The 23149-nt window shown below is 47.0% G+C and overlaps 1 protein-coding gene across 1 annotated transcript; it reads right to left on the bottom strand.

Annotated features, from left to right (window-relative positions):
* Nucleotides 1–6483: 6483 nt before the first annotated feature.
* Nucleotides 6484–7419, bottom strand: LOC140897368 (olfactory receptor 51G2-like). The gene has a single exon (XM_073309964.1). The coding sequence runs from the start codon at nt 7417–7419 to the stop codon at nt 6484–6486; it is 936 nt and encodes a 311-aa protein (XP_073166065.1).
* Nucleotides 7420–23149: the final 15730 nt, after the last annotated feature.

The following is a 23149-nucleotide window of genomic DNA, read 5'->3' as shown; positions in this document are numbered from 1 at the left end:
TCCTCCTGGTCATATTGTGCTTTCCTGCACTCTGACATCGTCTGCCTCCATGCATTCGTCTGTGCTCTGTCAGTGTGGGAGGACAGCATGAGCTCAGAGAACATTTCATCACAAGTGTGTTTTTTCACCTTCTACTCTTCACTAGCCTCTGGGAAGGAGAAGATCCTGTGAACCCTGAAACACATGCAGATGGTGGAGAAAAAAAAGGGACAGTGGTATTTAAAAAGACACATTTTATAGAACAAGGGGTACACTCTTTCAGGGTAAACCTTGCTGTTAACATTACATGCACAGCACATGTGCTTCCATTCCAAGGTCGCATTTTGCCTCCCACCAGTGCGTGGCTAGCCGCTTCCCCTGCCCCCCTCCCTGTGGCTAACAGCAGGGAACATTTATGTTCAGCCACAGGCAAACAGCCCAGCAGGAACGGGCACCTCTGAATGTCCCCTTAAGAAAAGCACCATATTTCAACCAGGTGACCATGAATGATATCACTCTCCAGAGGATAACAAAGAGAGATAAAGAACGGATTTTGTTTGAATGCCAGCAAACATACCCTGCAATGCTTTGTTCTACAATGATTCCCGAGTAGGTGCTACTGGCTTGGTGTGGTAAAGTGTCCTACGATGGTGGAAGGAATAAGGCTGCCCTCCCCAGAAACTTTTTCAAAGGCTTTGGGAGTACATCCAGGAGAGCCGCAAAGGCCAGGGCAAATTAATCATTAAACATGCTTGCTTTTAAACCATGTATAGTAGTTTAAAATGTACACTAACCAGAGGTCCCTTCTGTGCCTGGCGGGTCTGGGAGGCAGCCTTGGGTGGGTTCTGGGGCTACTGGCTCCAGGTCCAGGGTGAGAAACTGTTCCTGGCTGTTGGGAAAACTGGTTTCTCCGCTTGCTTGCTGTGAGCTATCTACAACTTCATCATCATCATCATCTTTCTTGTCCCCAAAACCTGATTCCGTGTTGCCTCCATCTCCATTGAAGGAGTCAAACAACATGGCTGGGGTAGTGGTGTCTGAACCCCCTAAAATGGCATGCAGCTCATCATAGAAGTGGCATGTTTGGGGCTCTGACCCTGAGCGGCCGTTTGCCTCTCTGGTTTTCTGGTAGGCTTGCCTCAGATCCTTAAGTTTCACGCGGCACTGCTTCGGGCCCTTGTTATATCTTCTGTCCTTCATGCCCTGGGAGATTTTGACAAATGTTTTGGCGTTTCAAAAACTGGAACGGAGTTCTGATAGCACAGATTCCTCTCCCGATACAGCAATCAGATCCCGTACCTCCCATTCAATCCATGTTGGAGCTCTTTTGCAATTCTGGGACTCCATCATGGTCACCTCTGCTGATGAGCTCTGTACTCACACGCAGCTTGCCATGCTGTCCAAACCAGAAATTGAAATTCAAATGTTTGCGGGCCTTTTCCTGTCTACCTGGCCAGTGCATCAGAGTTGAGAGTGCTGTCCAGAGCGGACACAATGGAGCACTCTGGGATAGCTCCCGGAGGCCAATGCCGTCTAATTGCATCCACAATACCCCAAATTCGACCCAGCAAGGCCGATTTCAGCACTAATCCCCTTGTCAGTGTCGGACTAAGGAAATCAATTTTAAGAGCCCTTTAAGTGGAAAAAAAGGGCTTCATTGTGTGGACGGTGCAGGGTTAAATCGAATTAATGCTGCTAAATTTGACGTCAAATCCTAGTTTAGACCAGGGCTTAGAGTGATAGACTGAAGGAGCTCAATGTATTTAGCATCAGGAAGAGTAGGTTAAGGGGTGATTTAATCACCATCTGTAAGTGCCTGCATGTGGACCATATATTTAACATTGGGATCTTCAATCTACCAGAAAAAGTTATAACAGGGTCCAGTGGCTGGAAGTCGAAGCTAGACACATTCAAACTGGAACTAAGGTGTAATATTTTCTAACAATGAGAGTAGTTAAGCATTGGATGAATTTACCGAGGGCCGTAGTAGATTTGCCGTCACTGACAATTGTTACATGAAGTCAGGATGTAGTTCTAACAGCACTGCTCTAGAGCTTATTTTGGTGCAGGTCTCTGCCATGTGCTGTAAAGGCGGTCAGACTACGAGATAGCAGTGGTGCCTTCTGGCTTTGGGATCTGCCCAGTGGTGTTCGTAGCTCTGCCCTGCCGCACGGGGTGTTGTACTGATAAATATGTCACAGATTGACAGGCGCTCGGATGCTACGATAATTGGGGCTGGAGTTAAGAGCTTTAGAGAGATTTCAGCTCTATGCCTCTTAAGGACGATTTGGAGTATTGGGTGGAGAACCTGAACTCTTCCCAACACCCCGTGGTGATGAAGTCTGTCATTAGCACAGCGCCTTTTGATGAGGGAGATCTGGGCCCCTCCTGCAGCTCGGCAGTAAGAGGGAGAATCAGGACGTGGTTTCAGAGAGTGAAGGATGTGGAGAGTGTTGCCTGGGCAAACAGAGCCCTGCTGGGCTGCCCCTCACTTTGTTCTTGACCCCCACCTGCTCCATGATCAGTGAGAGCCGCTCTAGTGCTGGTGATAGACCTCACACTCTGCATCCAAATTTCCATTATCACCCAGTTTGGGGGTAGCTGGATCAGGGGGAAGGGGTTGTTTGGGTCCAACAGAGAGTTGTAGCTGTATTTGGGTCATGCCTCTTTCTATTCAGAATGTACATAGCCTTGCTTACCCAGTGTTTGTATGTCTCATGGCTGAATCATAGAATCATAGAATATCAGGGTTGGAAGGGACCCCTGAAGGTCATCTAGTAGAACCCCCTGCTCGAAGGAGGACCAATTCCCAGTTAAATCATCCCAGCCAGGGCTTTGTCAAGCCTGACCTTAAAAACCTCTAAGGAAGGAGATTCTACCACCTTCCTAGGTAACACATTCCAGTGTTTCACCACCCTCTTAGTGAAAAAGTTTTTCCTAATATCCAGTCTAAACCTCCCCCACTGCAACTTGAGACCATTACTCCTCGTTCTGTCATCTGCTACCATTGAGAACAGTCTAGAGCCATCCTCTTTGGAACCCCCTTTCAGGTAGTTGAAAGCAGCTATCAAATCCCCCCTTATTCTTCTCTTCTGCAGGCTAAACAATCCCAGCTCCCTCACCCTCTCCTCATAAGTCATGTGTTCTAGACCCCTAATCATTTTTGTTGCCCTTCGCTGGACTCTCTCCAATTTATCCACATCCTTCTTGTAGTGTGGGGCCCAAAACTGGACACAGTAGTCCAGATGAGGCCTCACCAATGTCGAATACAGGGGAACGATCACGTCCCTCGATCTGCTCACTATGCCCCTACTTATACATCCCAAAATGCCATTGGCCTTCTTGGCAACAAGGGCACACTGCTGACTCATATCCAGCTTCTCGTCCACTGTCACCCCTAGGTCCTTTTCCGCAGAACTGCTGCCTAGCCATTCGGTCCCTAGTCTGTAGCAGTGCATTGGATTCTTCCATCCTAAGTGCAGGACCCTGCACTTATCCTTATTGAACCTCATCAGATTTCTTTTGGCCCAATCCTCCAATTTGTCTAGGTCCTTCTGTATCCTATCCCTCCCCTCCAGCGTATCTACCACTCCTCCCAGTTTAGTATCATCCGCAAATTTGCTGAGAGTGCAATCCACACCATCCTCCAGATCATTTATGAAGATATTGAACAAAACCGGCCCCAGGACCAACCCTTGGGGCACTCCACTTGATACCGGCTGCCAACTAGACATGGAGCCATTGATCATTACCTGTTGAGGCCGACAATCTATCCAGCTTTCTACCCACCTTATAGTGCATTCATCCAGCCCATACTTCCTTAACTTGCTGACAAGAATACTATGGGAGACCGTGTCAAAAGCTTTGCTAAAGTCAAGAAACAATACATCCACTGCTTTCCCTTCATCCACAGAACCAGTAATCTCATCATAAAAGGCGATTAGATTAGTCAGGCATGACCTTCCCTTGGTGAATCCATGCTGGCTGTTCCTGATCACTTTCCTCTCATGCAAGTGCGTCAGGATTGATTCTTTGAGGACCTGCTCCATGATTTTTCCAGGGACTGAGGTGAGGCTGACTGGCCTGTAGTTCCCAGGATCCTCCTTCTTCCCTTTTTTAAAGATTGGCACTACATTAGCCTTTTTCCAGTCATACGGGACTTCCCCGGTTCGCTACGAGTTTTCAAAGATAATGGCCAATGGCTCTGCAATCACAGCCACCAATTCCTTCAGCACTCTCGGATGCAACTCGTCCGGCCCCATGGACTTGTGCATGTCCAGCTTTTCTAAATAGTCCCTAACCACCTCTATCTCCACAGAGGGCTGGCCATCTCTTCCCCATTTTGTGAAGAAGGGGAGAGACTGAGTTGTGTATCAGGTACCAAGTGGCTCTGCGAGCTAGTCACTGTTATGTCTGGAGGTCTGTGGCGTAACGGTGCTCTCATAACTATACTTCTAAATCTCATTATTTTGAACCATGTGATGATTTTCTGGGGTGTGGCTCATAGTTTTTGAATTGGGCTCAGCAATACTGCGCAAGAAGTTCAAAAAATGTGAAGGGAAACTAGGAAAAGTCATAAAAATTAGGAACAATTTTTTAAATTACCTCAGAAGCAGGAAGCCTGCTAAAGAATGAGTGGGGCCACTGGATGACTGAGGTGCTAAAGGAACACTCAAGGAAGATGAGGCCATTGTGGAGAGGCTAAATGAATTATTTGCATTGGTGTTCACTGCAGAGGATGTGAGGGAGTTTCCCACACCCGAGTCCCTCTTTTTAGGAAACAAATTGAGTCCCACATCGAGGGGTCAGTAAAGGAGGTTGTGACACTACATCCCATATGATGATAGTGGTATGATTATGACATGATTATGACATAATTATGTTGCATTTGGTATAAGATATGTCTTGTGATGTGTCACTGGAAAAGTTAGGATTTGCTGAATATTATTATCCTATTTGTGTGCATGTTTCATTTTTGTACCTGAAGTTATCAACATGGACTATATATCTGTATTTCAAATACCCCCCCCCCACCAGGTATTAATACATAATCTGGGTTAATTAATAAGTTAACAGTGGATTTATGAAATACCAAAAGTAGGATTTACGTGGTTCCAAGTAATAACAGAGAGAACAATGTGAATTACCAAGCAAAATATAATAAAGCACACAAGTCTAAACCTAGTACAATAAGAAAATGATTAAGGATGAAATCTCAACCTCAGAGATATTCCAGTAAGTTTCTTTGACAGACTAGCCTCCTTCTAGTCTGGGTCCAGCAATCACTCACACCCCTCTGGTTCCTGTCCTTTGTTGCATTTTATTTCAGGTATTCTTTTGGGGGTGGAAAGGCTATCTCTTGAGCCAGCTGAAGACAAAATGGAGTGGTCTCCCCCAGGCTTAAATAGATTTTCTCTCATGGGTGGAAACCCCTTCTCTCTCCTATGCAGAATCCAGCTAAAACCTGCAGTTTTCGAGTGAAATGGGCAAGTCACATGTCCATGCATGACTCAGAACTTTACAGGTGGCAGCCATTGTACACATGCTACTTTGAACGTCACAAGTAGACTTCTTATGTGGATTGGAGTCTTCCAAGGTTCCATTGTCAATGAAGTGTTTCTTGATTGGGCTCTTGCAAATTCCTTTCTTAAGAAGCTGACCAAATGCCTTACGAAGGCTACTTAAAATCAAACAAGTACACAGCCACTATTCATAACTTCAAACACAATAATGACACATGCATACAAATAGGATGATTATATTCAGGAGATCACAACATTTACAGGGATATGTTTCATGTCATAGGTAGAACCAAACATATTCCAGTTATGTCATATTTACATTCATGAGCATATTTCCAGAAAGCATTATAGGGTGCAACATCAGAATGATAGGTTTCAGAGTAGCAGCCTTGTTAGTCTGCATTTGCAAAAAGAAAAGGAGTACTTGCGGCACCTTAGAGCCTAACCAATTTATTTGAGCATAAGCTTTCATGAGCTACAGCTCACGTGAGCTGCAGCTCATGAAAGCTTATGCTCAAATAAATTGGTTAGGCTCTAATGTGCCACAAATACTCCTTTTCTTTTAAGGTCAGAATGGTGTCACCAGGCACTGTGGGATACATACTCACAATGCATCGCCCCCGACAATGGTGCCCCGAATGTGGACACAATCTGTTGACAGAGGGAGCAAATGTAGACTCGCTTTGGTTACTTTGCTTTTGTCAATTTTTTCATGTCGACATAAGTTTCATTGACAAAACTTGGCAGTGCAGAAAAGCCCTTTGTAAATGCTGCTGACTGCCTTGGTCTCCATCCCGCAGTGAGCTGTCCTTCCTCAACAGCCCCTCTCCCATTGCTCCAGGCCTTAAACACTGTCTGAACCTCTCTCTACAGACTGGAGATCAGTAGCTCATGTCGTCTCAGATGTAAGGGTCCAACAAGAAATAGGTGGCACATGTTTTTCATCTCCCAGGTCATCAGCATGGGAGCCAGCATTGACCTTTCACTTGACGAACACTCTGATTATCCTCCCACGAAGGTGTTTGCTTGTCACACTGTACACGATTGGGTTGATCAGGGGCGGGACGAGGAGGTAGATGTAGCCCAGGACAATCTGTAGTAAGGGAAAAGAGCCCTTCCCCAATCTGTGTATCAAAGCTAAGCCAACATCTGGTGTGTAGAAGAGCAGGACGGCACAGAGGTGGGAGACGCAGGTGTTCAGGGCCCTGAGGCACTCCGTGTGGGATGCAACACTCAGCACCGTTTTGAGGATCATCACATAAGAGAGGAAGATGGGCAGTGAATCCAACCCCACCGTGGAGACTGTAAGAAACAAGCCATAGATGTAGTTGACTGTGATATCCGAACAAGCCAGCTTCATGACATCCTGGTGCAGGCAGTAGGAATGGGAGAGGATATTGACTCGATAGTATTGGAACTGTTTCAGGAGAAAGGGGAATGGGAATGATACGGCCACCCCTCTTAGGACGCATACCAGTCCCATCTTGAATATTCTCGGCAGGGTTAAGATGGAAGCATATCTCAGTGGGTTAGAGATTGCGATAAAGCGGTCTAACGCCATCAACAAGAGTATGGAGGATTCAATCATTGCAAATGAGTGGATGAAGAACAGCTGGGCAAAACAGGCATCGAGGCTGATCTCCCTAGAGTTAAACAAGTATATACCCAGTATTGTTGGTATGGTGGATATCGATAAGCCAAGATCTGTGACTGCCAACATAGAAAGGAAAATGTACATGGGCTCATGAAGGCTTGGATTTATTTTTATAATGAACAGAATGGTTGAATTTCCCAATATTGAAAAAACATAAATGAAGCAGAAGGGGATAGAGATCCAGAGATGGACCTCTTCCTGCCCAGGTATCCCAGTGAGAAGGAACATTGCAGAATTGAGTTTGGTGTCATTGACAGCTGACATAATGTACAGGACAGGTCCCAAGAGTTTTGGACTTTCCTTCCTGAAAGGAAAAAGTACAGGTGACAAAGTGATATTTAATGAGACATCATTCTGCTCTCTGTGCAAACCTAGAGTCTCCCAGGAGCTCAAGGAAGATCAGCAAAAACATAGTCTTGGATTTACACCATGGTGGAGAAGATAGGCACTGCCAGACTGGACCTGCAGTCCATCTAGCTCAGTATCCAGTGACCAGTTCTCGGTGCTTCAGTGGAAGGTGGAAGAAGCCCTATAATAGGCAGCTATGAGACAACCTGCTCCCAGGAAAAGTTTCCCTCGACACCCACAAGTAAGACATATTTTGTGGTATAAATCAGGAAGGTTGTGTGCCCTTCCAAGACTTTTTAAAACAATCCTCAACACTGGAATTGTATATTCTTGTTACCCATATACACACCCAGTCACTCTTTGAAAGGGTCTAAGCTCTTGGCCCCACTGATATCTTGTGGCTTTGAGTTCCGCAGCCTACTTGAATGCTGTTATTTTACAATTGTGACCTTCGAAGAGACACCCTTTCTGGCTCTTAACTTCTGAGTGTGGCCCATTGTATCATGACATTTGTGTAAACACATGGAAAGTGCATGGTGAAAAAGGTCATTGTATTTATCTGCCCTGCATAGAAGCCATTCATAAACGTGTTTCATTGCCTCATTATCTATCTATCTATCTATATCTATATCTATATCTATATCTATATCTATATATATGTAAGCAGAGTCAGAATGAGCTCTACCCTGACATCTGGTGGCGAGTCATGGTGTGTTGTGGAAAAGAACTTCAGTGGCTGATCTCATTTGCATAGGCACACCCACCCTGCCTAGTGGTCACTTTGGCTGCTCTAAGAGCCCCAGTTTCTCTGTTATTGGGGCAGGAATAAACTGTTATTATCCTGATTATGTGAATCAAGGACAGTGGAACTGTACTTGGCCTTTTGTTATGATGGAGTGACTCACCATCAACTAAGCAGCACTCGCTAGACAAGGGTCATGGGTTCCAAAACCCAGTGACTGGAGAGAGGATTGGGACAGGTGTTAATACTTGGTTGTATGGGTCTTTGTAGTGAGGGTATTACATGCTGATTGTGCCTCCTTTTCTTTCTATTGTAGACTATCAGAGCTAATTATGATTCTATTAGGAGTCTAGTTACAGGCTGTTAAGCTGAATTCGTTTTGGACTAATGGTGTACAAGCATTGAGGTTCCCCTACTACAAGCTGAAACCACAAAAGAGCTAAACTTACAAAGAGCTGAAATCACTGAGCGTTGTGTTAAGTAGTGGGGGAGCCTGAAAATATATCGCAAAGCAGTTTGTGGGACGGCTGGTTGGCAGAGGAGAGCGGCTGGTGGAGCAGAGCAGTTTGTTGGATGTCTGGAGCAGCTCATGGGGGTGGCTGGCAGAGCAGAGCCCCATGGAGAGGTGGGGCAATCAGCTTTGGACTACTTAAGGTGCCTCTTAACCCCCCTCCCACCCACGTCTCCACCCAGGTTGGGAGGTAAAACTCTGCAGATAAACATTCAAACTCTGGGACTGCCCTCACCAGGGACAGAGACTTTTGGGTTCTTGGACTTTTGGGACTTTGGGTGATTTTGGGTTGCTGGACTCAAGAACCAAAGGGAAAGGACACGCCCCAATTTGCTTGGGGTGGGTTTTTTGTTCATGGGTTGTGTTATGAATCCTATTGGTGGTGTTTCCCCAACATAATGCCACTTTATTTCTCTCTGTTATTAAAAGGCTTTTTGATACACTCAGACTCTGTGCTTGCTAGAGGGGGTGGTATATATTTGTCCCAGGTCACTGGGTGGGGCTTGAGCCGGTTTTGCATTGTGTTATTGGAATGGAACCCCTAGATACTGAACCTGGCCCTTGTTGCTGCCAACTCTGATTGGCAGAAGGGTGACATTATATATAATTTTTTTTTACCTCCTGAGAGTCCAAATTATGCCACTCTCTTAAGATACATGGGATAAATTCTTAGGGCCAGGTTCTTAATTCAATAATAGAGACTTCAACTGCATCATTCCAGATTTAAATGTGTAAATTTGATCAGAACTGGGATCTATTAACTTTCCCTTACCAAATGCTCCTGGTGATACAATGTGAGCCCTAAGAATCCCTCCAAGAGAAGCTGAAGTGTTTTGCCTGAATAGTGTTGCCTGAATCCAGAGATTTGGATCATCCTACAGCCTTCTCTTAATCCTCATAGGACCTGCATCCTCTCCCCATGCAAGGGACTGTAGTTATCTGGCAAGTTATAAGCTAACATGGACAGTTACTTCAGCTGGATGGGGGAGGAGTTGGCGTCACCAACATCTGACGCCGTGCAAACACTAGGTTTCCTCTCATATCCAGTCGAGTGTCCAAGTTACTTCTGCCATGCTCATGTAAGAGGTGATATTTGTAAATTTCATACAACCCCTATAACACTCCTCTTTCCTGCACCTCAGCTCTCTACTGCTGGAACAGAGATTTGCAGAGGGATTGTGTTCATGACCCTGAATGTAAGTGTTAGAAACATCTTTTGGTCAGTTACCAGGAGACACTGTCAGACAACTGTTCACTGAACAAAGAGTCCATAGCAGAAACCCATTGCAAACAGTATGTGGAGTATTTCCAAAATACTTTCTAAAGCAAAAGCCATTAAGCAGTATAGTTTCCACTACTCTTTCCTGTAGAGATTCCAACAACTCTACTGCTGGCTTTCAATACACAGGAATGTCATGAAAGTTTGATTTGTAATATTTGTATTACAATGAGAAGTTTTGGCATAACATTTACACATCTGTACTTTCATACACACAATGTTTCACGAGGAGGGTGGTAAAGCAGTGGCATGAGTTACCTAGCGAGGTGATGGAATCTCCTTCCTTAGAGGTTTTAAAGGTCAGGCTTGACAAAGCCTTGGCTGGCATGATATAGTTGGGGATTGGTCCTGCTTTGAGGAGGGGATTGGACTAGATGACCTCCTGAGGTCTCTTCCAACCCTAATATTCTTTGATTTCTCAGGATACAGTGGGACTTAAAATGGAGCGTCTGTCATCTGGATTTCTTCAGAATCTGAAAAGATTGCAGTGTCTCAACCCTCATTCAGTCGCTTGTCAGCAAACAAAAGTCTAGTAGCTCCCCTGTCCCTAGGTTAATAGCTGACTGGGTCTCTTCAGGTTCTGTTTTGTCAGTCTGCAGCCTGTGCACGGAGAATCTGCAGCTCTGAATTCCTGCATTCACAATTGAGCCAAAGAGTAAAATCTTTGAAAATGGCACTAGGAAACCAGAGAGAGGACAGAGATGCCGGGAGCCCTGTAACTCTATGGGGTTTCTACAGAGCAGAGATTCTAGAAACAGCCATTCAGGAAACAGACATACACCCTATCGGACCTGTTACCACAGAGCAACGCAGCTCTGAATTCCGGCGTTCACTATCGAGCCAGACAATAAAACCTTTCAAAATGCATTTGCTGAATAAAATTCCAGGAGCAAAGAAACCTGAGGTGATTTGGGAACTAGTCACTGATAATCGGTGGGATCTCCTCTCGCTCAGTCACTGATCGAGATCAGTCAGGATCGGGCCCAGAGCACATGGCACTTCTAGAAATAGCATCCACTGAGAAATCCTGATGCGGTGCATGGGAATTGTCATAGTCTGAGCTCACCGTGAATGTCAGATTTCTGTGTAGCTTGAAGAGCCCACCATGGAGCACGGTTCCCAAGCTGCCTAACGCTGCCTGTCTTCCAAATCCCTCACTGAGTCACCCGACAGCCCCGCTGTGTCCTCTGCCACTGCACAGAACATCTGCCAATGGAAACAGTTTCCAGCCTTTCCCCTCCACTTCACGTTTTAAAGATAGTGAAACCTGCCAACGTACCCAGTTCCTGCTAGAAGGGAGCCGCTGACACCTGAGGTCTTCACCCTAAAGGACAAGGAGTCATCGGAGCGTTTGCATCAGCAGCAGGCAGTCTCTGTTCAGAGAGGGAGGCAACTGTCTTTATGAAGCCTGCCGGCACAGTCCTTCGGGGGCCTCTTGGCCATCAGGGAATGTCAGCTGCCTGGCTTTGTACGCACCAGTTTAACCCCTGGCATGAGCAATGGCAAACTGCCGGAGGCCAATTCACAGGAGACGCCCAGTGATGCTGCCCAACTGGACGGCAGCTCCAGCCCTGCCACAGGCTCTATTCGTGGAATCCGGGCTTGTCGTTACCAGTGGGGGACATAGAGTTAGTGGGGCCCCCCATGCGTCGCTTTATCTTTGGGTCCTCCCCTTTGGGACCCAGCCAAGAAAAGAACATTCTCTCTTATCTGCCCCTCCCATTTTTCATTCTGTTTTTCTTCCTCCTCCTCCTCTGTTATAAGTAATAGGAAGTAAATGAAAATAAAGTGAGGTAGCTTGATTGGCGCAGGGAGGGGGTGAGGTACCTTCATTGGTGTGGGAGGGGGTGTGGGTGCAGGGTGAAGGCTCTGGCCTAGGGAAGGGAGTTAGGGTATGGGAGGGGATGTGGGGAGTCAGGTTCTGGGAAAAAGTTTGGGTGCAGTTTCTAGGCTGAGGCAGGGGGTTGGGGTGTGGGAAAGGGTGTGGGGGTTGGGGTCCGGGAGGTCGTTTGGGTGCAGGGTGCAGTTTCTGGGCTGAGGCAGGGGGTTGGGGTTTGGGAAGGGGTGTGGGGGTTGGGCTCCGGGAGGGCCTTTGGGTGCGGGGTGCAGTTTCTGGGCTGAGGCAGGGGGTTGGGGTGTGGGAGTTGGGCTCCGGGAGGACCTTTGGGTGCAGGGTGCAGGCTCTGGCCTAGGGAAGGGGGTTGGGGTGTGGGAAGGGGTGTGGGGGTTGGGCTCCGGGAGGTTGTTTGGGTGCGGGGTGCAGGCTTTGGCCTGGGGCAGAGGGTTGGGGTAAGGGAGGGGTGTGAGGGGTCAGGTTCTGGGAGCATGTTTCAGTGCGTAGTGCAGGCTCTGGCCTAGGGAAGGGGGTTGGGGTGTGGGAAGGGGTGTGGGGGTTGGGCTCCGGGAGGGCCTTTGGGTGCGGGGTGCAGTTTCTGGGCTGAGGCAGGGGGTTGGGGTGTGGGAGTTGGGCTGCGGGAGGACCTTTGGGTGCAGGGTGCAGGCTCTGGCCTAGGGAAGGGGGTTGGGGTGTGGGAAGGGGTGTGGGGGTTGGGCTCCGGGAGGTTGTTTGGGTGCGTAGTGCAGGCTCTGGCCTGGGGCAGGGGGTTGGAGTATGGGAGCGGTTGTGGGGAGACAGGTTCTGGGAGGAAGTTTGGGTGTGGGTTCTGGGCTGGGGCAGGGGGTTGGAGTGTGGGAGGCCGTGAGGGGGTCAGGCTCTGGGAGGAAGTTTGAGGGGGTCAGGCTCTGGGGAACGGGGTTGTGGTGTGGAATGGGGTGGGGGGCCGGGCTCTGGGAGGACGTTTGGGTGACGGGTGTGGGTTCTGGGCTGGGCCAGGGCCTCGCGGTGCAGGAGGGGGTCAGGGGCGTAGCACTTACCTCGGGTGGCGCAGCTCCCAAAGTGATTGGTATTCACACCCCTCTGGCAGCAGCTTCTAGGCCGGGCGGGGGGGGAGGGGGCAGTTGGCGGCAGGCGCCACCCCAGTAGCTTCCACTGGCAGATGTTCCTGGCCAACAGGAGCTGTGGAGTTTGCGCTCGGGGTGAGGGCAGCACAGAGTGACACCCCCCACAGGGGCTAGAGGGAGATGCCCGCCACTTCTCGGAGTGGGGTAGAGAGAGGGAAGCAGAGTGGGGAGGGAGCCGCCATCGCCCTTTGTGATATTATTGACATAAACTGTGACCGTATAGATCATTGTTGCAGCCACTGTTATATATTTGCAGCAAATATTGTCCAAAAGTTGACATATGAGGGGTCTATGAAAAGGTTATGATTTGCTGGTTAGGATTATGCTATCTGTATGTGTGTATCATTTTGTAGTTGAAGTTATGAATATTGGCTATGTACTTGTGTCTCAATGTGTCGCATAAGTGAAGCATTTGGTCAGCTTCTTGAGAAGGGACTCTGCAGACTAAGTGCCCAATCAAGAAACACTTAACTCACAATTGACTTTGAGAGACTCCAAAGCACATCTGAATTTTGCTGGGAACGTTCAAACTATCATGTAAACAATGGCACTGGCCTGCAAAGAACTGAGTCATGCATGGACATGTGACTCCAAACTCCATCTTGCTGCTGTGATTTCCACAGTAAGAACAAAGGGGTGTCCTTCTACATGGCAGAGAATATAAAAGGCCTTGGAAATTCCTCCATTTTGTCTTCAATCCTGCTTCTTGCCTCTGGAGGAACTGTGCTACAAACTGAAGCTCTGAAGAATGGACTGAAAGACCCATCCCAGCTGTGGATGGACTCCAGAGACTTGATGTGAACTGTTAGGGGGCTTATTCCTTCACCCACTTACTTCCCTGGTCCTTCTCGCATGAACAGAGAGCAACAATACCCGAAGTCCAAAGGTGCAAACAATTCGATGTTTATTGGGGTGAACTTCCAGCAAGCATGATTCCAGTTTCCTTCCTTAGTATCCTCCTTCCCAGCTCTGACACCACAAAGCCTTACACCTGTGTCCCTGTTCCCATTCCTGCCCTTAGCCAAACATGATTCCAACTTCCTTACTCCCATTCCCTGTTCCCATTTCCCCCTTTTAGCAAAACATGATTCCAATTTTCTTATCCCCATTCCCTGTTCCCATCTCACACACCCACATGCCCATGCCCACCCCCACCCCGTCACTTCCTCATTGACTACAGATTATATAGTAAAACTTGAGTTCTGCTTAGCTATACCTTAACCAATCATTTTCCTGAAATTTAACTAACCAATCCTAACATATTGTAACATGATTATGTAACCAATTATATCCCACCACCTCAATTAGTTTACACCCAGCAAAATTAATTATACAGCAGACAGGAACAATCACAGAACCAGACAGAGATTATACAGACAAACAACAGCAAAGTGGGAACTATAATGACAAAACAATGCAGAAGTGAGGATTTCACATCCCAGCTATTGATAAGTGAGTTCTTGCCAGACAGGATGCTATCAAACTAAGTTTCCTTTTACATTTTCTAGGCACTTCCCTTTCCCTGGAGGTGATAGGAATACAATCCTGTCCTGATAGTGCCTAACAGCCCAATAGCACCTTATTTCAATGTGACTAGTTTGGAATGTGAGGATGTGACCGTTCGCTTCCCAGCTTATGGCTGCCTCTGCTGCTTAGCCAAAGGCCTGAGCCTAAGAACAGGGCCTCAGACTGTCACAGTAAGAGAAGGCCCTTACACCAGCAGACAGTGATCTTGATTCTTTCTTTTATACCTCTATCACTAGCCAAGTGATAAGAATACACCTAAATTCTTAGAGTATAGGCCTTTACAGACAGGCCTGAATATCTATATCCTAACATGAACCTGCAGTTTATTCCATCACTGCTGCAAGCCTGAACCAAGAACTGTCTGTAATTGATTCCATTCAACCAATTTTAGCTCTTATCTATGAATTTCTTTCTTTTTATGCATAAACCTTTAGGTTTTAGATTCGAAAGGATTGGCAACAGCGTGATTTGTGGGTAAGATCTGATTTGCATATTGGCCTGGGTCTGGGGCTTGTTCCTTTGGGGTTGGGGGAACCTTTTTTCTTTTACTGGGGCATTGGTTTTCATAACCATTCACCCTCATAATGAGTGGCACTGGAGGTGATACTGGGAAACTGGAGTGTCTAAGGGAATTGCTTGTGTGACTTTAGGTTAGCCAGTGGGGTAAAACCAAAGTCCTCTCTGTTTGCTGGTTTGGCGTGCCTTAGATGTAAAGGACCTCCAGATTTGGGCTGTGACTGCTCTGCTCGAAGCAATTTGTCCCGAATTGACACTCTCAGTTGAGTCCCGGCAGAGACAACATCGTTACACCCCGGCCTGCTGTGAGGTTGCTGGAACATCTCTGTGTGCCCCTGGAGGGGAGCGGGGGAGTGGGTCTGTGGGGCAGGGGAGCACATAGAAATGCCTCCTGTGGCAGGTTGGATCTCAGAAACCCCCTGAGAGCTGTCACCTGATGTGCCAAGATGACTTCTGCTCCTGCTTTCTTGCCCTGGCAGCTGAGGGCTTCAGTGCCCTGCCTGGTCTGGTCTGAGACAAATCTGATAGCCAGCTGCAAACCCAGACCCAGGGCTGAACCACGTCCCCTAACAGCTGGACGCCAACTGAATGAAGCTTACAGAAGTGTTCCTGCCTTTCGCACTCAGATGCCCACCATTTATGATTTTACAGTGTAAACTCATAAATTGTTTGCCCTCTATAACACTGATAGAGAGATATGCACATCTGTTTGCTCCCCGCACCCCAGGTATTAATACATACTCTGGGTTAATTAATAAGTAAAAAGTGATCTTATTAAATACAGAAAGTAGGATTTAAGTGGTTCCAAGTAGTAACAGACAGAACAAAGTGAATTACCAAGCAAAATAAAATAAAATAGGCAAGTCTGTGTCGAATCAAACAGAATACAGACAAAAACCTCAGCAGTTCCCAAAAGCTCTCTTTTACAGACCAGCCTCCTTCTCGTCTGGGTCCAGGAAGCTCTCACAGCCCCTGTAGTTACTGTCCTTTATTCCAGTTTCATTCAAGTATCCTTTGGGGTGGAGACGCTATGTCCTTAGCCAGCTGAATACAAAATGGAGGAGACTCCCATGGGCTTAACTAGACTTTCTCTTGTGGGTGGAGACCCCCTCCTCTAGCATATGCACAGTCCAGCTCCAAGATGGAGTTCTGGAGTCACCTGGGCCAGTCACAGGTCCATGCGTGACTCTCAGTTTTTACAGGCAGTAGCCATTGCCCACATGGCATCTTGAATATCTCCAGGAAGACTTCTTATTTGGACTGGAGCCTTCCAAGATGCATTGTTCCTTAAATGCTTCTTGATTGGGCACTTAACTTTGCGAATTCCTTTCTCCAGGGACTGACCAAATGCTCGACTAAGGTTATTTAGAAATCAAGCCAGTACAAGGCCAATATTGATAACTTCGAATACAGAAATGAGACATGCATACAAATAGGATTAATAGATTCAGTAGATTATTACCTTAACATAGATATATTACATGGCATACATGGCATAGAATATATTCAAGTTATGTCATATATATTTATAAGCATATTTCCATGAAGCCTTATGGGGGGCACCATCACACCTCCCACCCTACTTCAGGGGTGCACAGAGACGTGCCAGCAGTCGGCTGCTACTGGGCGTGGCATGGGACCACCATCCATAGCATGCAAGCAGGCTGCCTGCCTGAGCCCTGCTACGCCACCAGCCAGGACTTGGGGACACGTTGTTAGATGAGATTTCTCCTGCATTTTGTGAGCCCCTCCTGTTGTTGGGGGACCCATGTCACCACACGGTTTCTTCCGTGGTTAATCCACTCCTGGTCATCACTCTTCATATGGTTCCGATTAGTCACATGGCTACCTCGGGGTGGCCAAGTGGCACTGATGATGCTGCCAGAGGTGTGATGGTGCTGAAATAAACTAAAATAGAATAATAATATGGGACCTGATTTCTCCCCGTCAGCCCCCTTTCCTGCATTACAAACCCAGGGTGCAGGCCATGGACGGGAGATTCCACAAGGCTCAGTACAGGGAAATTTCCCTCAGATTGGTCTGTGGAGAGCTTTCCTTCCCTTCTCCCTGAGGAATGAAAAGGAGAACCCAGCCTCCAGGGATCCCCAAAAGTTAGGCACAGATCTCAGTGATCCACTGGTAGACAGGCCCACCCACCACAGTCTCTGGGCCTCCACAACTGCTCTAGGACCCTCTTCAGGTCCCTGCTAGCACAGGTTCATCAGAGATCTGCTACCAGGCCTGTCACAGCAGCCACTGACACAGGATCTGCTGAAGGGGTATGGTACAGGGTGGAGGGGACTGCACAGAGATGGGAGGGCTGGGGAGAGTAGCTGAGGGGCACAGTACCCCAGCCACAGACTGGTCAGGAGGTTCTGACATTTCCATACCCAGAGTGCAGCCCGAGACTCTGTCAGTGCAACCTTCATTGACGTTATAAGGATCAGGCAGGTGAAAAGCCTCCAATTTGTCTTGGGGTTCCAGGAAGCTGCAGCTGGGCAGCATCATGGCAGCTGAGCTTTCAGAGAAAAATGATCCTTTTCCTATGAAAACTCCTCCTGAATAAATGGGTGAAAGGGAACATTTCAGTTTGAATCTCAGTTATTTACGGTGTCTGTTTTCCAGCCCAGCATCAGCCTCTGTCCCTTGTGCTATAGGATACACCCCTGGGTGGCAGCACTCCCACATTGGGCAGTTCTTTAGGGTTACCATATTTCCTAAGGAGAAAACAGCAGACACCCAGCTGCTCGCCAGAGGCCACCCCTGTCCCCTCCTGTGCAAGGCTGTCTCCTGTGGCTGGAACCCTGTCTTGTCAGCGGTGGCTGGAACCCTGCCTCCAGCCCTACCCATACGGGGAGCTGGCATCTCCATTCGTCTCCAACAAACATTCCTCTGCTCCCCACCGTTTTGACCGGAATGGACGTTTCTCCTGTTAGTGCTTACAAAGGCAGCAAGAGCATATGGGACAAAAGCCTCTTTGGAAAAAAAATGTCAGGTCAGCTGTGACAGGACTTAACTAAGGGACTGTACAAGCCAGAATGGGACCAATGGGCACCCTACCACACACTCAAATGTGATATTGCAGAACTATGAACTATGGTTTGGAACCTATCACTTAGCTTCTGTACCAAAAGACTGGAGGGTAGCTAATTTTGATGGCAATTCTTAAAAAGGGCTTCAGGGGTGATCTAAGCAATTACAGGCTGGTAAGACTACTTTCAGAAGTGGGCAAACTGGTTGCAGCAATAGTAAAGAACAAAATTGTCAAACATTTAGGTGAATATAATTTGGGGAGGAAGAGTAAACATGTTTTTTGTAAAGGGAAAATATGGCTCACCAATCTGTGAGAATTATCATAGAATATTGGGGTTGGAAGAGATTCAGGAGTTTTGTCTTGTCCACTCCCCTGCTCAAAGCAGGACCAACACCAACTAAATCATGCCAGCCAGGGCTTTGTCAAGCCGGGCCTTAAAAACCTCCAAGGATGGAGATTCTACCACCTCCCAAGGTAACCCATGCCAGTGCTTCAGCTTCCTCCTAGTGAAATAGTGTTTCCTAATATTCAACCTAGACCTCCCCCACTGCAACTTGAGACCATTGCTCTTTGTTCTGTCAGCTGCCACCACTGAGAACAACCGAGCTCCATTGTCTTTGGAACCGCTCTTCAGGTATTCGAAGGCTGCTATCATATCCCCCCTCACTCTTCTCTTCTGCAGACTAAATAATCCCAGTTCCCTCTGCCTCTCCTCATAAGTCATGTGCCCCAGCCCCCTAATCATTTTCATTGCCCTCCTCTGGACACTCTCCAATTTGTCCACTTCCCTTCTGTAGTGGGGGGACCAAAACTGGAGGCAATACTCCAGGTGTGGTCTTACCAGTGCCAAATAGAGGGGAATAATCACTTCCCTCGGTCTCCTCGCAATGCTCCGACTAATAAAGCCCAATAGTCAGTTGGCCTTCTTGGCTATAAGGGTACACTGTTGACTCATATCCAGCTTCTCGTCCACTGTAATCCCCAGATCCTTTTCTGCAGAATTTATGCTTAGCCAGTCGGTCCCCAGCCTGTAGCGGTGCATGGAACAGATAATCATCAGGTGACCCATCTCCTGTCTCCCAATTCCCAGCTTCTGGCAAAAGAAGGCTAGGGATACCATCTCTACCAATCCTGGTCAATATCCATTGATAGACCTATCCTCCATGAATTTATCTCGTTCTTTTTTGAACCCTGTTATTGTCCTGGCCTTCACGACATCGTCTGGCAAGGAGTTCCACAGGTTGACTGTGTGTTATGTGAAAGAAAATACTTCTTTTGTTTGTTTTAAACCTGCTGCCTATTGATTTCATTTGCTGCCACCTAGGTCTTGTGTTATGAGAAGGAGTAAATAACACTTCCTTATCTACTTTTTCCATGCCAGTCATGATTTTATAGACCTCTGTCATACCCCCCTTAGTCGTCTCTTTTCCAGCTGAAAAGTCCCAACCTTATTAATCTCTCCTCACACGGCAGCGGTTCCATTCACCTATTCCTTTTTCTTGCCCTTTTCTGAACATTTTCCAATTCCAATATATCTTTTTTGAGATAGGGTAACCACATTTGCACACAGTATTCAAGTTGTGGGCATACCATGGATTTATATTTTCTGTCTTATTATCTCTTCTTTTCTTCATGAGTCTCAACATTTTGATATCATTTTTTTTGACTGCTGCTGCACATTGTGTGGGTGTTTTCACAGAACAATTACTCCAGGATCTCTTTCTTTAGTGGTAACAGCTAATTTAGTCTCCAACATCTTATATGTGTAGTTGGGATTATGTTTTCCAGTGTGCATTACTTTGCATTTATCACCATTGAATTTCATCTGCCATTTTGTTGCCCAGTCATGCAATTTTGTGAAATCATTCAGAAGTGCTTCGCAGTCTGCTTGGGACTTAACTGTATTGAGCTGCTTGGTATCATCTGCAAATTTTATCACCTCACCCTTTACCCCTTTTTCCAGATCATTTATGAAGATGTTGAATAGGACTGGTCCCAGGACAGACCCCTGGGGGACACCACCTCTCTCCATTCTGAACCTATTTATTCCTACCCTTTTTTCCTATCTTTTAACCAGTTACCAATCCATGAAAAGAAATACCCTACACAAAGAATTGTCCTTCTTGTCAACTGTTGGAAATGGGCCACCCTGATTCCACTGGCCTCATTAGCATTTTTCTTCCCTTGGTATTCACCCCTTCTTGTCAACTGTTGAGAATAGAACTCTTCCACCTTAATTGAATTGGCTCGTTAGTACTGACCCCCCCCCCCCACTTGGTAAGGCAACTTTCATGTGCTTTGATATATATTCTGCTTACTGTATTTTTCACTCCAGGCATCTGATGAAGTGGGTTTTAGCCCATAAAAGCTTATGCCCAAATAAATTTGTTAGTCTCTGAGGTGCCACAAGGACTCCTCGTTGAGGGACCCTGGTAAAACTCAGGACACTATATCCACTGAATGCCCCTTGTCCACCAGCTTGTTGACTCCATGAAGTGGCCATTGGCCATTATCTCTGAAAATTCGTGGCGATTGGGGGAGGTCCCGGATGATTAGAAAAAGGCAAATATACTGCCATATTTAAAAAAAAGTGAAGAAAGAGAACCCGGGGAAGTACAGACTGGTGAGCATCACTTCAGTCCCTGGCAAAATCATGGAGCAGGTCCTGTAGGAATCCATTTTGAAGCACTCGGAGGAGAGTAAGCTAATCAGGAATAGTCAACATGGATTCACCAAGGACAAGTCAATTCTGACCAACCTGATTGCCTTCTATGATGAGATAACTGGCTCTGTGGATATGGAGAAAGCAGTGGAAGTGTTATTCCTTGACTTTAGCAAAGCTTTTGATATGTTCTCCCACAGAATTCTTGTCAGAAAGTTAAAGAAGTATGGATTGGATGAATGGACTATAAAGTGGATAGAAAGGTGGCTAGATTGTCCAGCTCAATGGATAGTGATCAACGGCTCGATGTCTAGTTGGCAGCCAGTAGAAAGCGGAATGCCCCAAGAGTTGGTCCTGGGGCAGGTTTTTTTCAACATCTTTATTAAAGATCTGGATGATGGGATGAATTGCACCCTCAGCAAGTTTGCAGATGACAAGAAGCTTCGGGAGAGGTAGATACGCTAGAGGGTAGGGATAGGGCCCAGAGTGACCTAGACAAATTGGAGGATTGGGCCAAAAGAAATCTGATGAGTCTCAACAAGGACAAGTGCAGAGTCCTGTACTTAGTAAGGAAGAATCCCAGGCACTACTACAGGCTGGGGATCGACTGGCTAAGCAGCAGTTTTGTAGAAAAGTACCTGGGGGTTACAGGGGATGAGAAGCTGGATATGAGTCAGCAGTGTTCCCTTGTTGCCAAGAAGGAGAACAGCATATTGGGCTGTATTAGCAGGAGCATTGCCAGCAGATGGAGGTGATTATTCCTCTCTATTCATCACTGGTCAGGCCACGTCTGGAGTATTGCGTCCAGTTTTGGTTCCCCCCACTACAGAAGGGATGTGAACAAATTGGAGATAGTCCAGCGGAGAGCAATGAAAATGATTAGGGGGCTGGGGCACATGCCTTACTGAGAGAGGCTGAAGGAACTGGGGTTATTTAGTCTGCAGAAGAGAAGAGTGAGGGGGGATTTGATAGCAGCCTTCAACTACCTGAATGGGGGTTCCAAAGAGGATGGAGCTCGGCTGTTGTCAGTGGTGGCAGCTGACAGAAAAAGAAGCAATGGTCTCAAGTTGCAGTGGGGGAGGTCTAGGTTGGATATTAGGAAACACTAGTTCACTAGGAGGGTGATGAAGCTCTGGAATGGGTTACCTAGGGAGGTGGTGGAATCTCCTTCCTTAGGGGTTTTTAAGGCCTGGATTGACAAAACCATGGCTGGGATGATTTAGTTGGTGTTGGTCCTGCTTTGAGCAGGGGATAGGACTAGATGACATTCAGAGGTTCCTTCCAACCCGAATCTTCTATGGTTCTGTGATTCTATGATCATTGTTACCGCTCAGCTGCCCTCGAGCGACTAATTGGAACCATAAACAGTGATGACAAGCCCAGAGTCCAGGAGCAGAGCCTGCACCAGGGCAGGCACTGCAGTCCAGTTGGGTAGCATCTCCACAAATCCCCTGTGATTTGGCCTCCTGCACTTTGACATTGGCCATGACAGGGTTAAATCCGATGTGCATGAAACCAAGCAGCTGAGGTTCCCTGATGGCCAAGTGGCTCCCAGGGGACTGTGCCGGCACGCTTCATAAAGACACCTGCCTCCCCATCTGAACAGAGACTGCCTGCTGCCTGTGCCACCTCTCCAATGACTCCGTGTCCTTTTGGGTGAAGATCTCTGGTGTCAGCAGCTCCACGCCGTGCAGGAACTGGGTACGTTGGCAGGTTTCACTGTCTTTAAAACGTGAAGTGAAGGGGAAAGGCTGGAAGCTGTTTCCATTGGCAGATGTTCTGTGCAGCGGCAGAGGACTCAGCAGGGCTGTCGGGGTGACTCAGTGAGGGGGCTGAAGGGCAGGCAGCGCTAGGTAGCTTGGGAACCCCTCCCCTACACCTGCTCATTGTTCATGGTGGACTATTCAAGCAACACAGAAGTCTCACATTGAAAGCAACTTCAAAGTGTTCAAACCCCGATGCCCCAAGTCAGGATTTTTCAAGGGGTCCCATTTCTATAGGTGCCGTGTGCTCTGGGACGATTCTGCCAGGGGCTGAGTGAGAAGAAACCCCACGCAAGACCAGTGACTCGTTCCCAAATCATCTCACTTGTAGCCTGATTTAGGGTGCACGAATAATATTAATATAATTCCTCAATTTTAATGTAATGTAATTTGATTAATAATATTAATACTAATTAATTACAAATATCAATAGTATGGATTTTAGGTTTGCCAATCTGTTTGATCAGAAGATAAAAGTTCTTGTCCCAAATCAGGCTCCACAGAATTTACAAAGGACCTTCAGGGTATGATGGGAAGCTCACGGTGAGACAGATACAGCCTTAAAGACTTTTTATTAAAATCAATAATAGTAAGTCAATGGTAAAATACTCAGAGTTTCAAAGTTACCATTAAAAAAGGAGTAGTTGTGGC

The sequence above is a fragment of the Lepidochelys kempii genome, chromosome 1, assembly GCF_965140265.1.
Source record: "Lepidochelys kempii isolate rLepKem1 chromosome 1, rLepKem1.hap2, whole genome shotgun sequence".
Lineage (NCBI taxonomy): Eukaryota > Metazoa > Chordata > Testudines > Cheloniidae > Lepidochelys > Lepidochelys kempii.
This window is presented reverse-complemented; position numbering and strand designations above follow the sequence as displayed.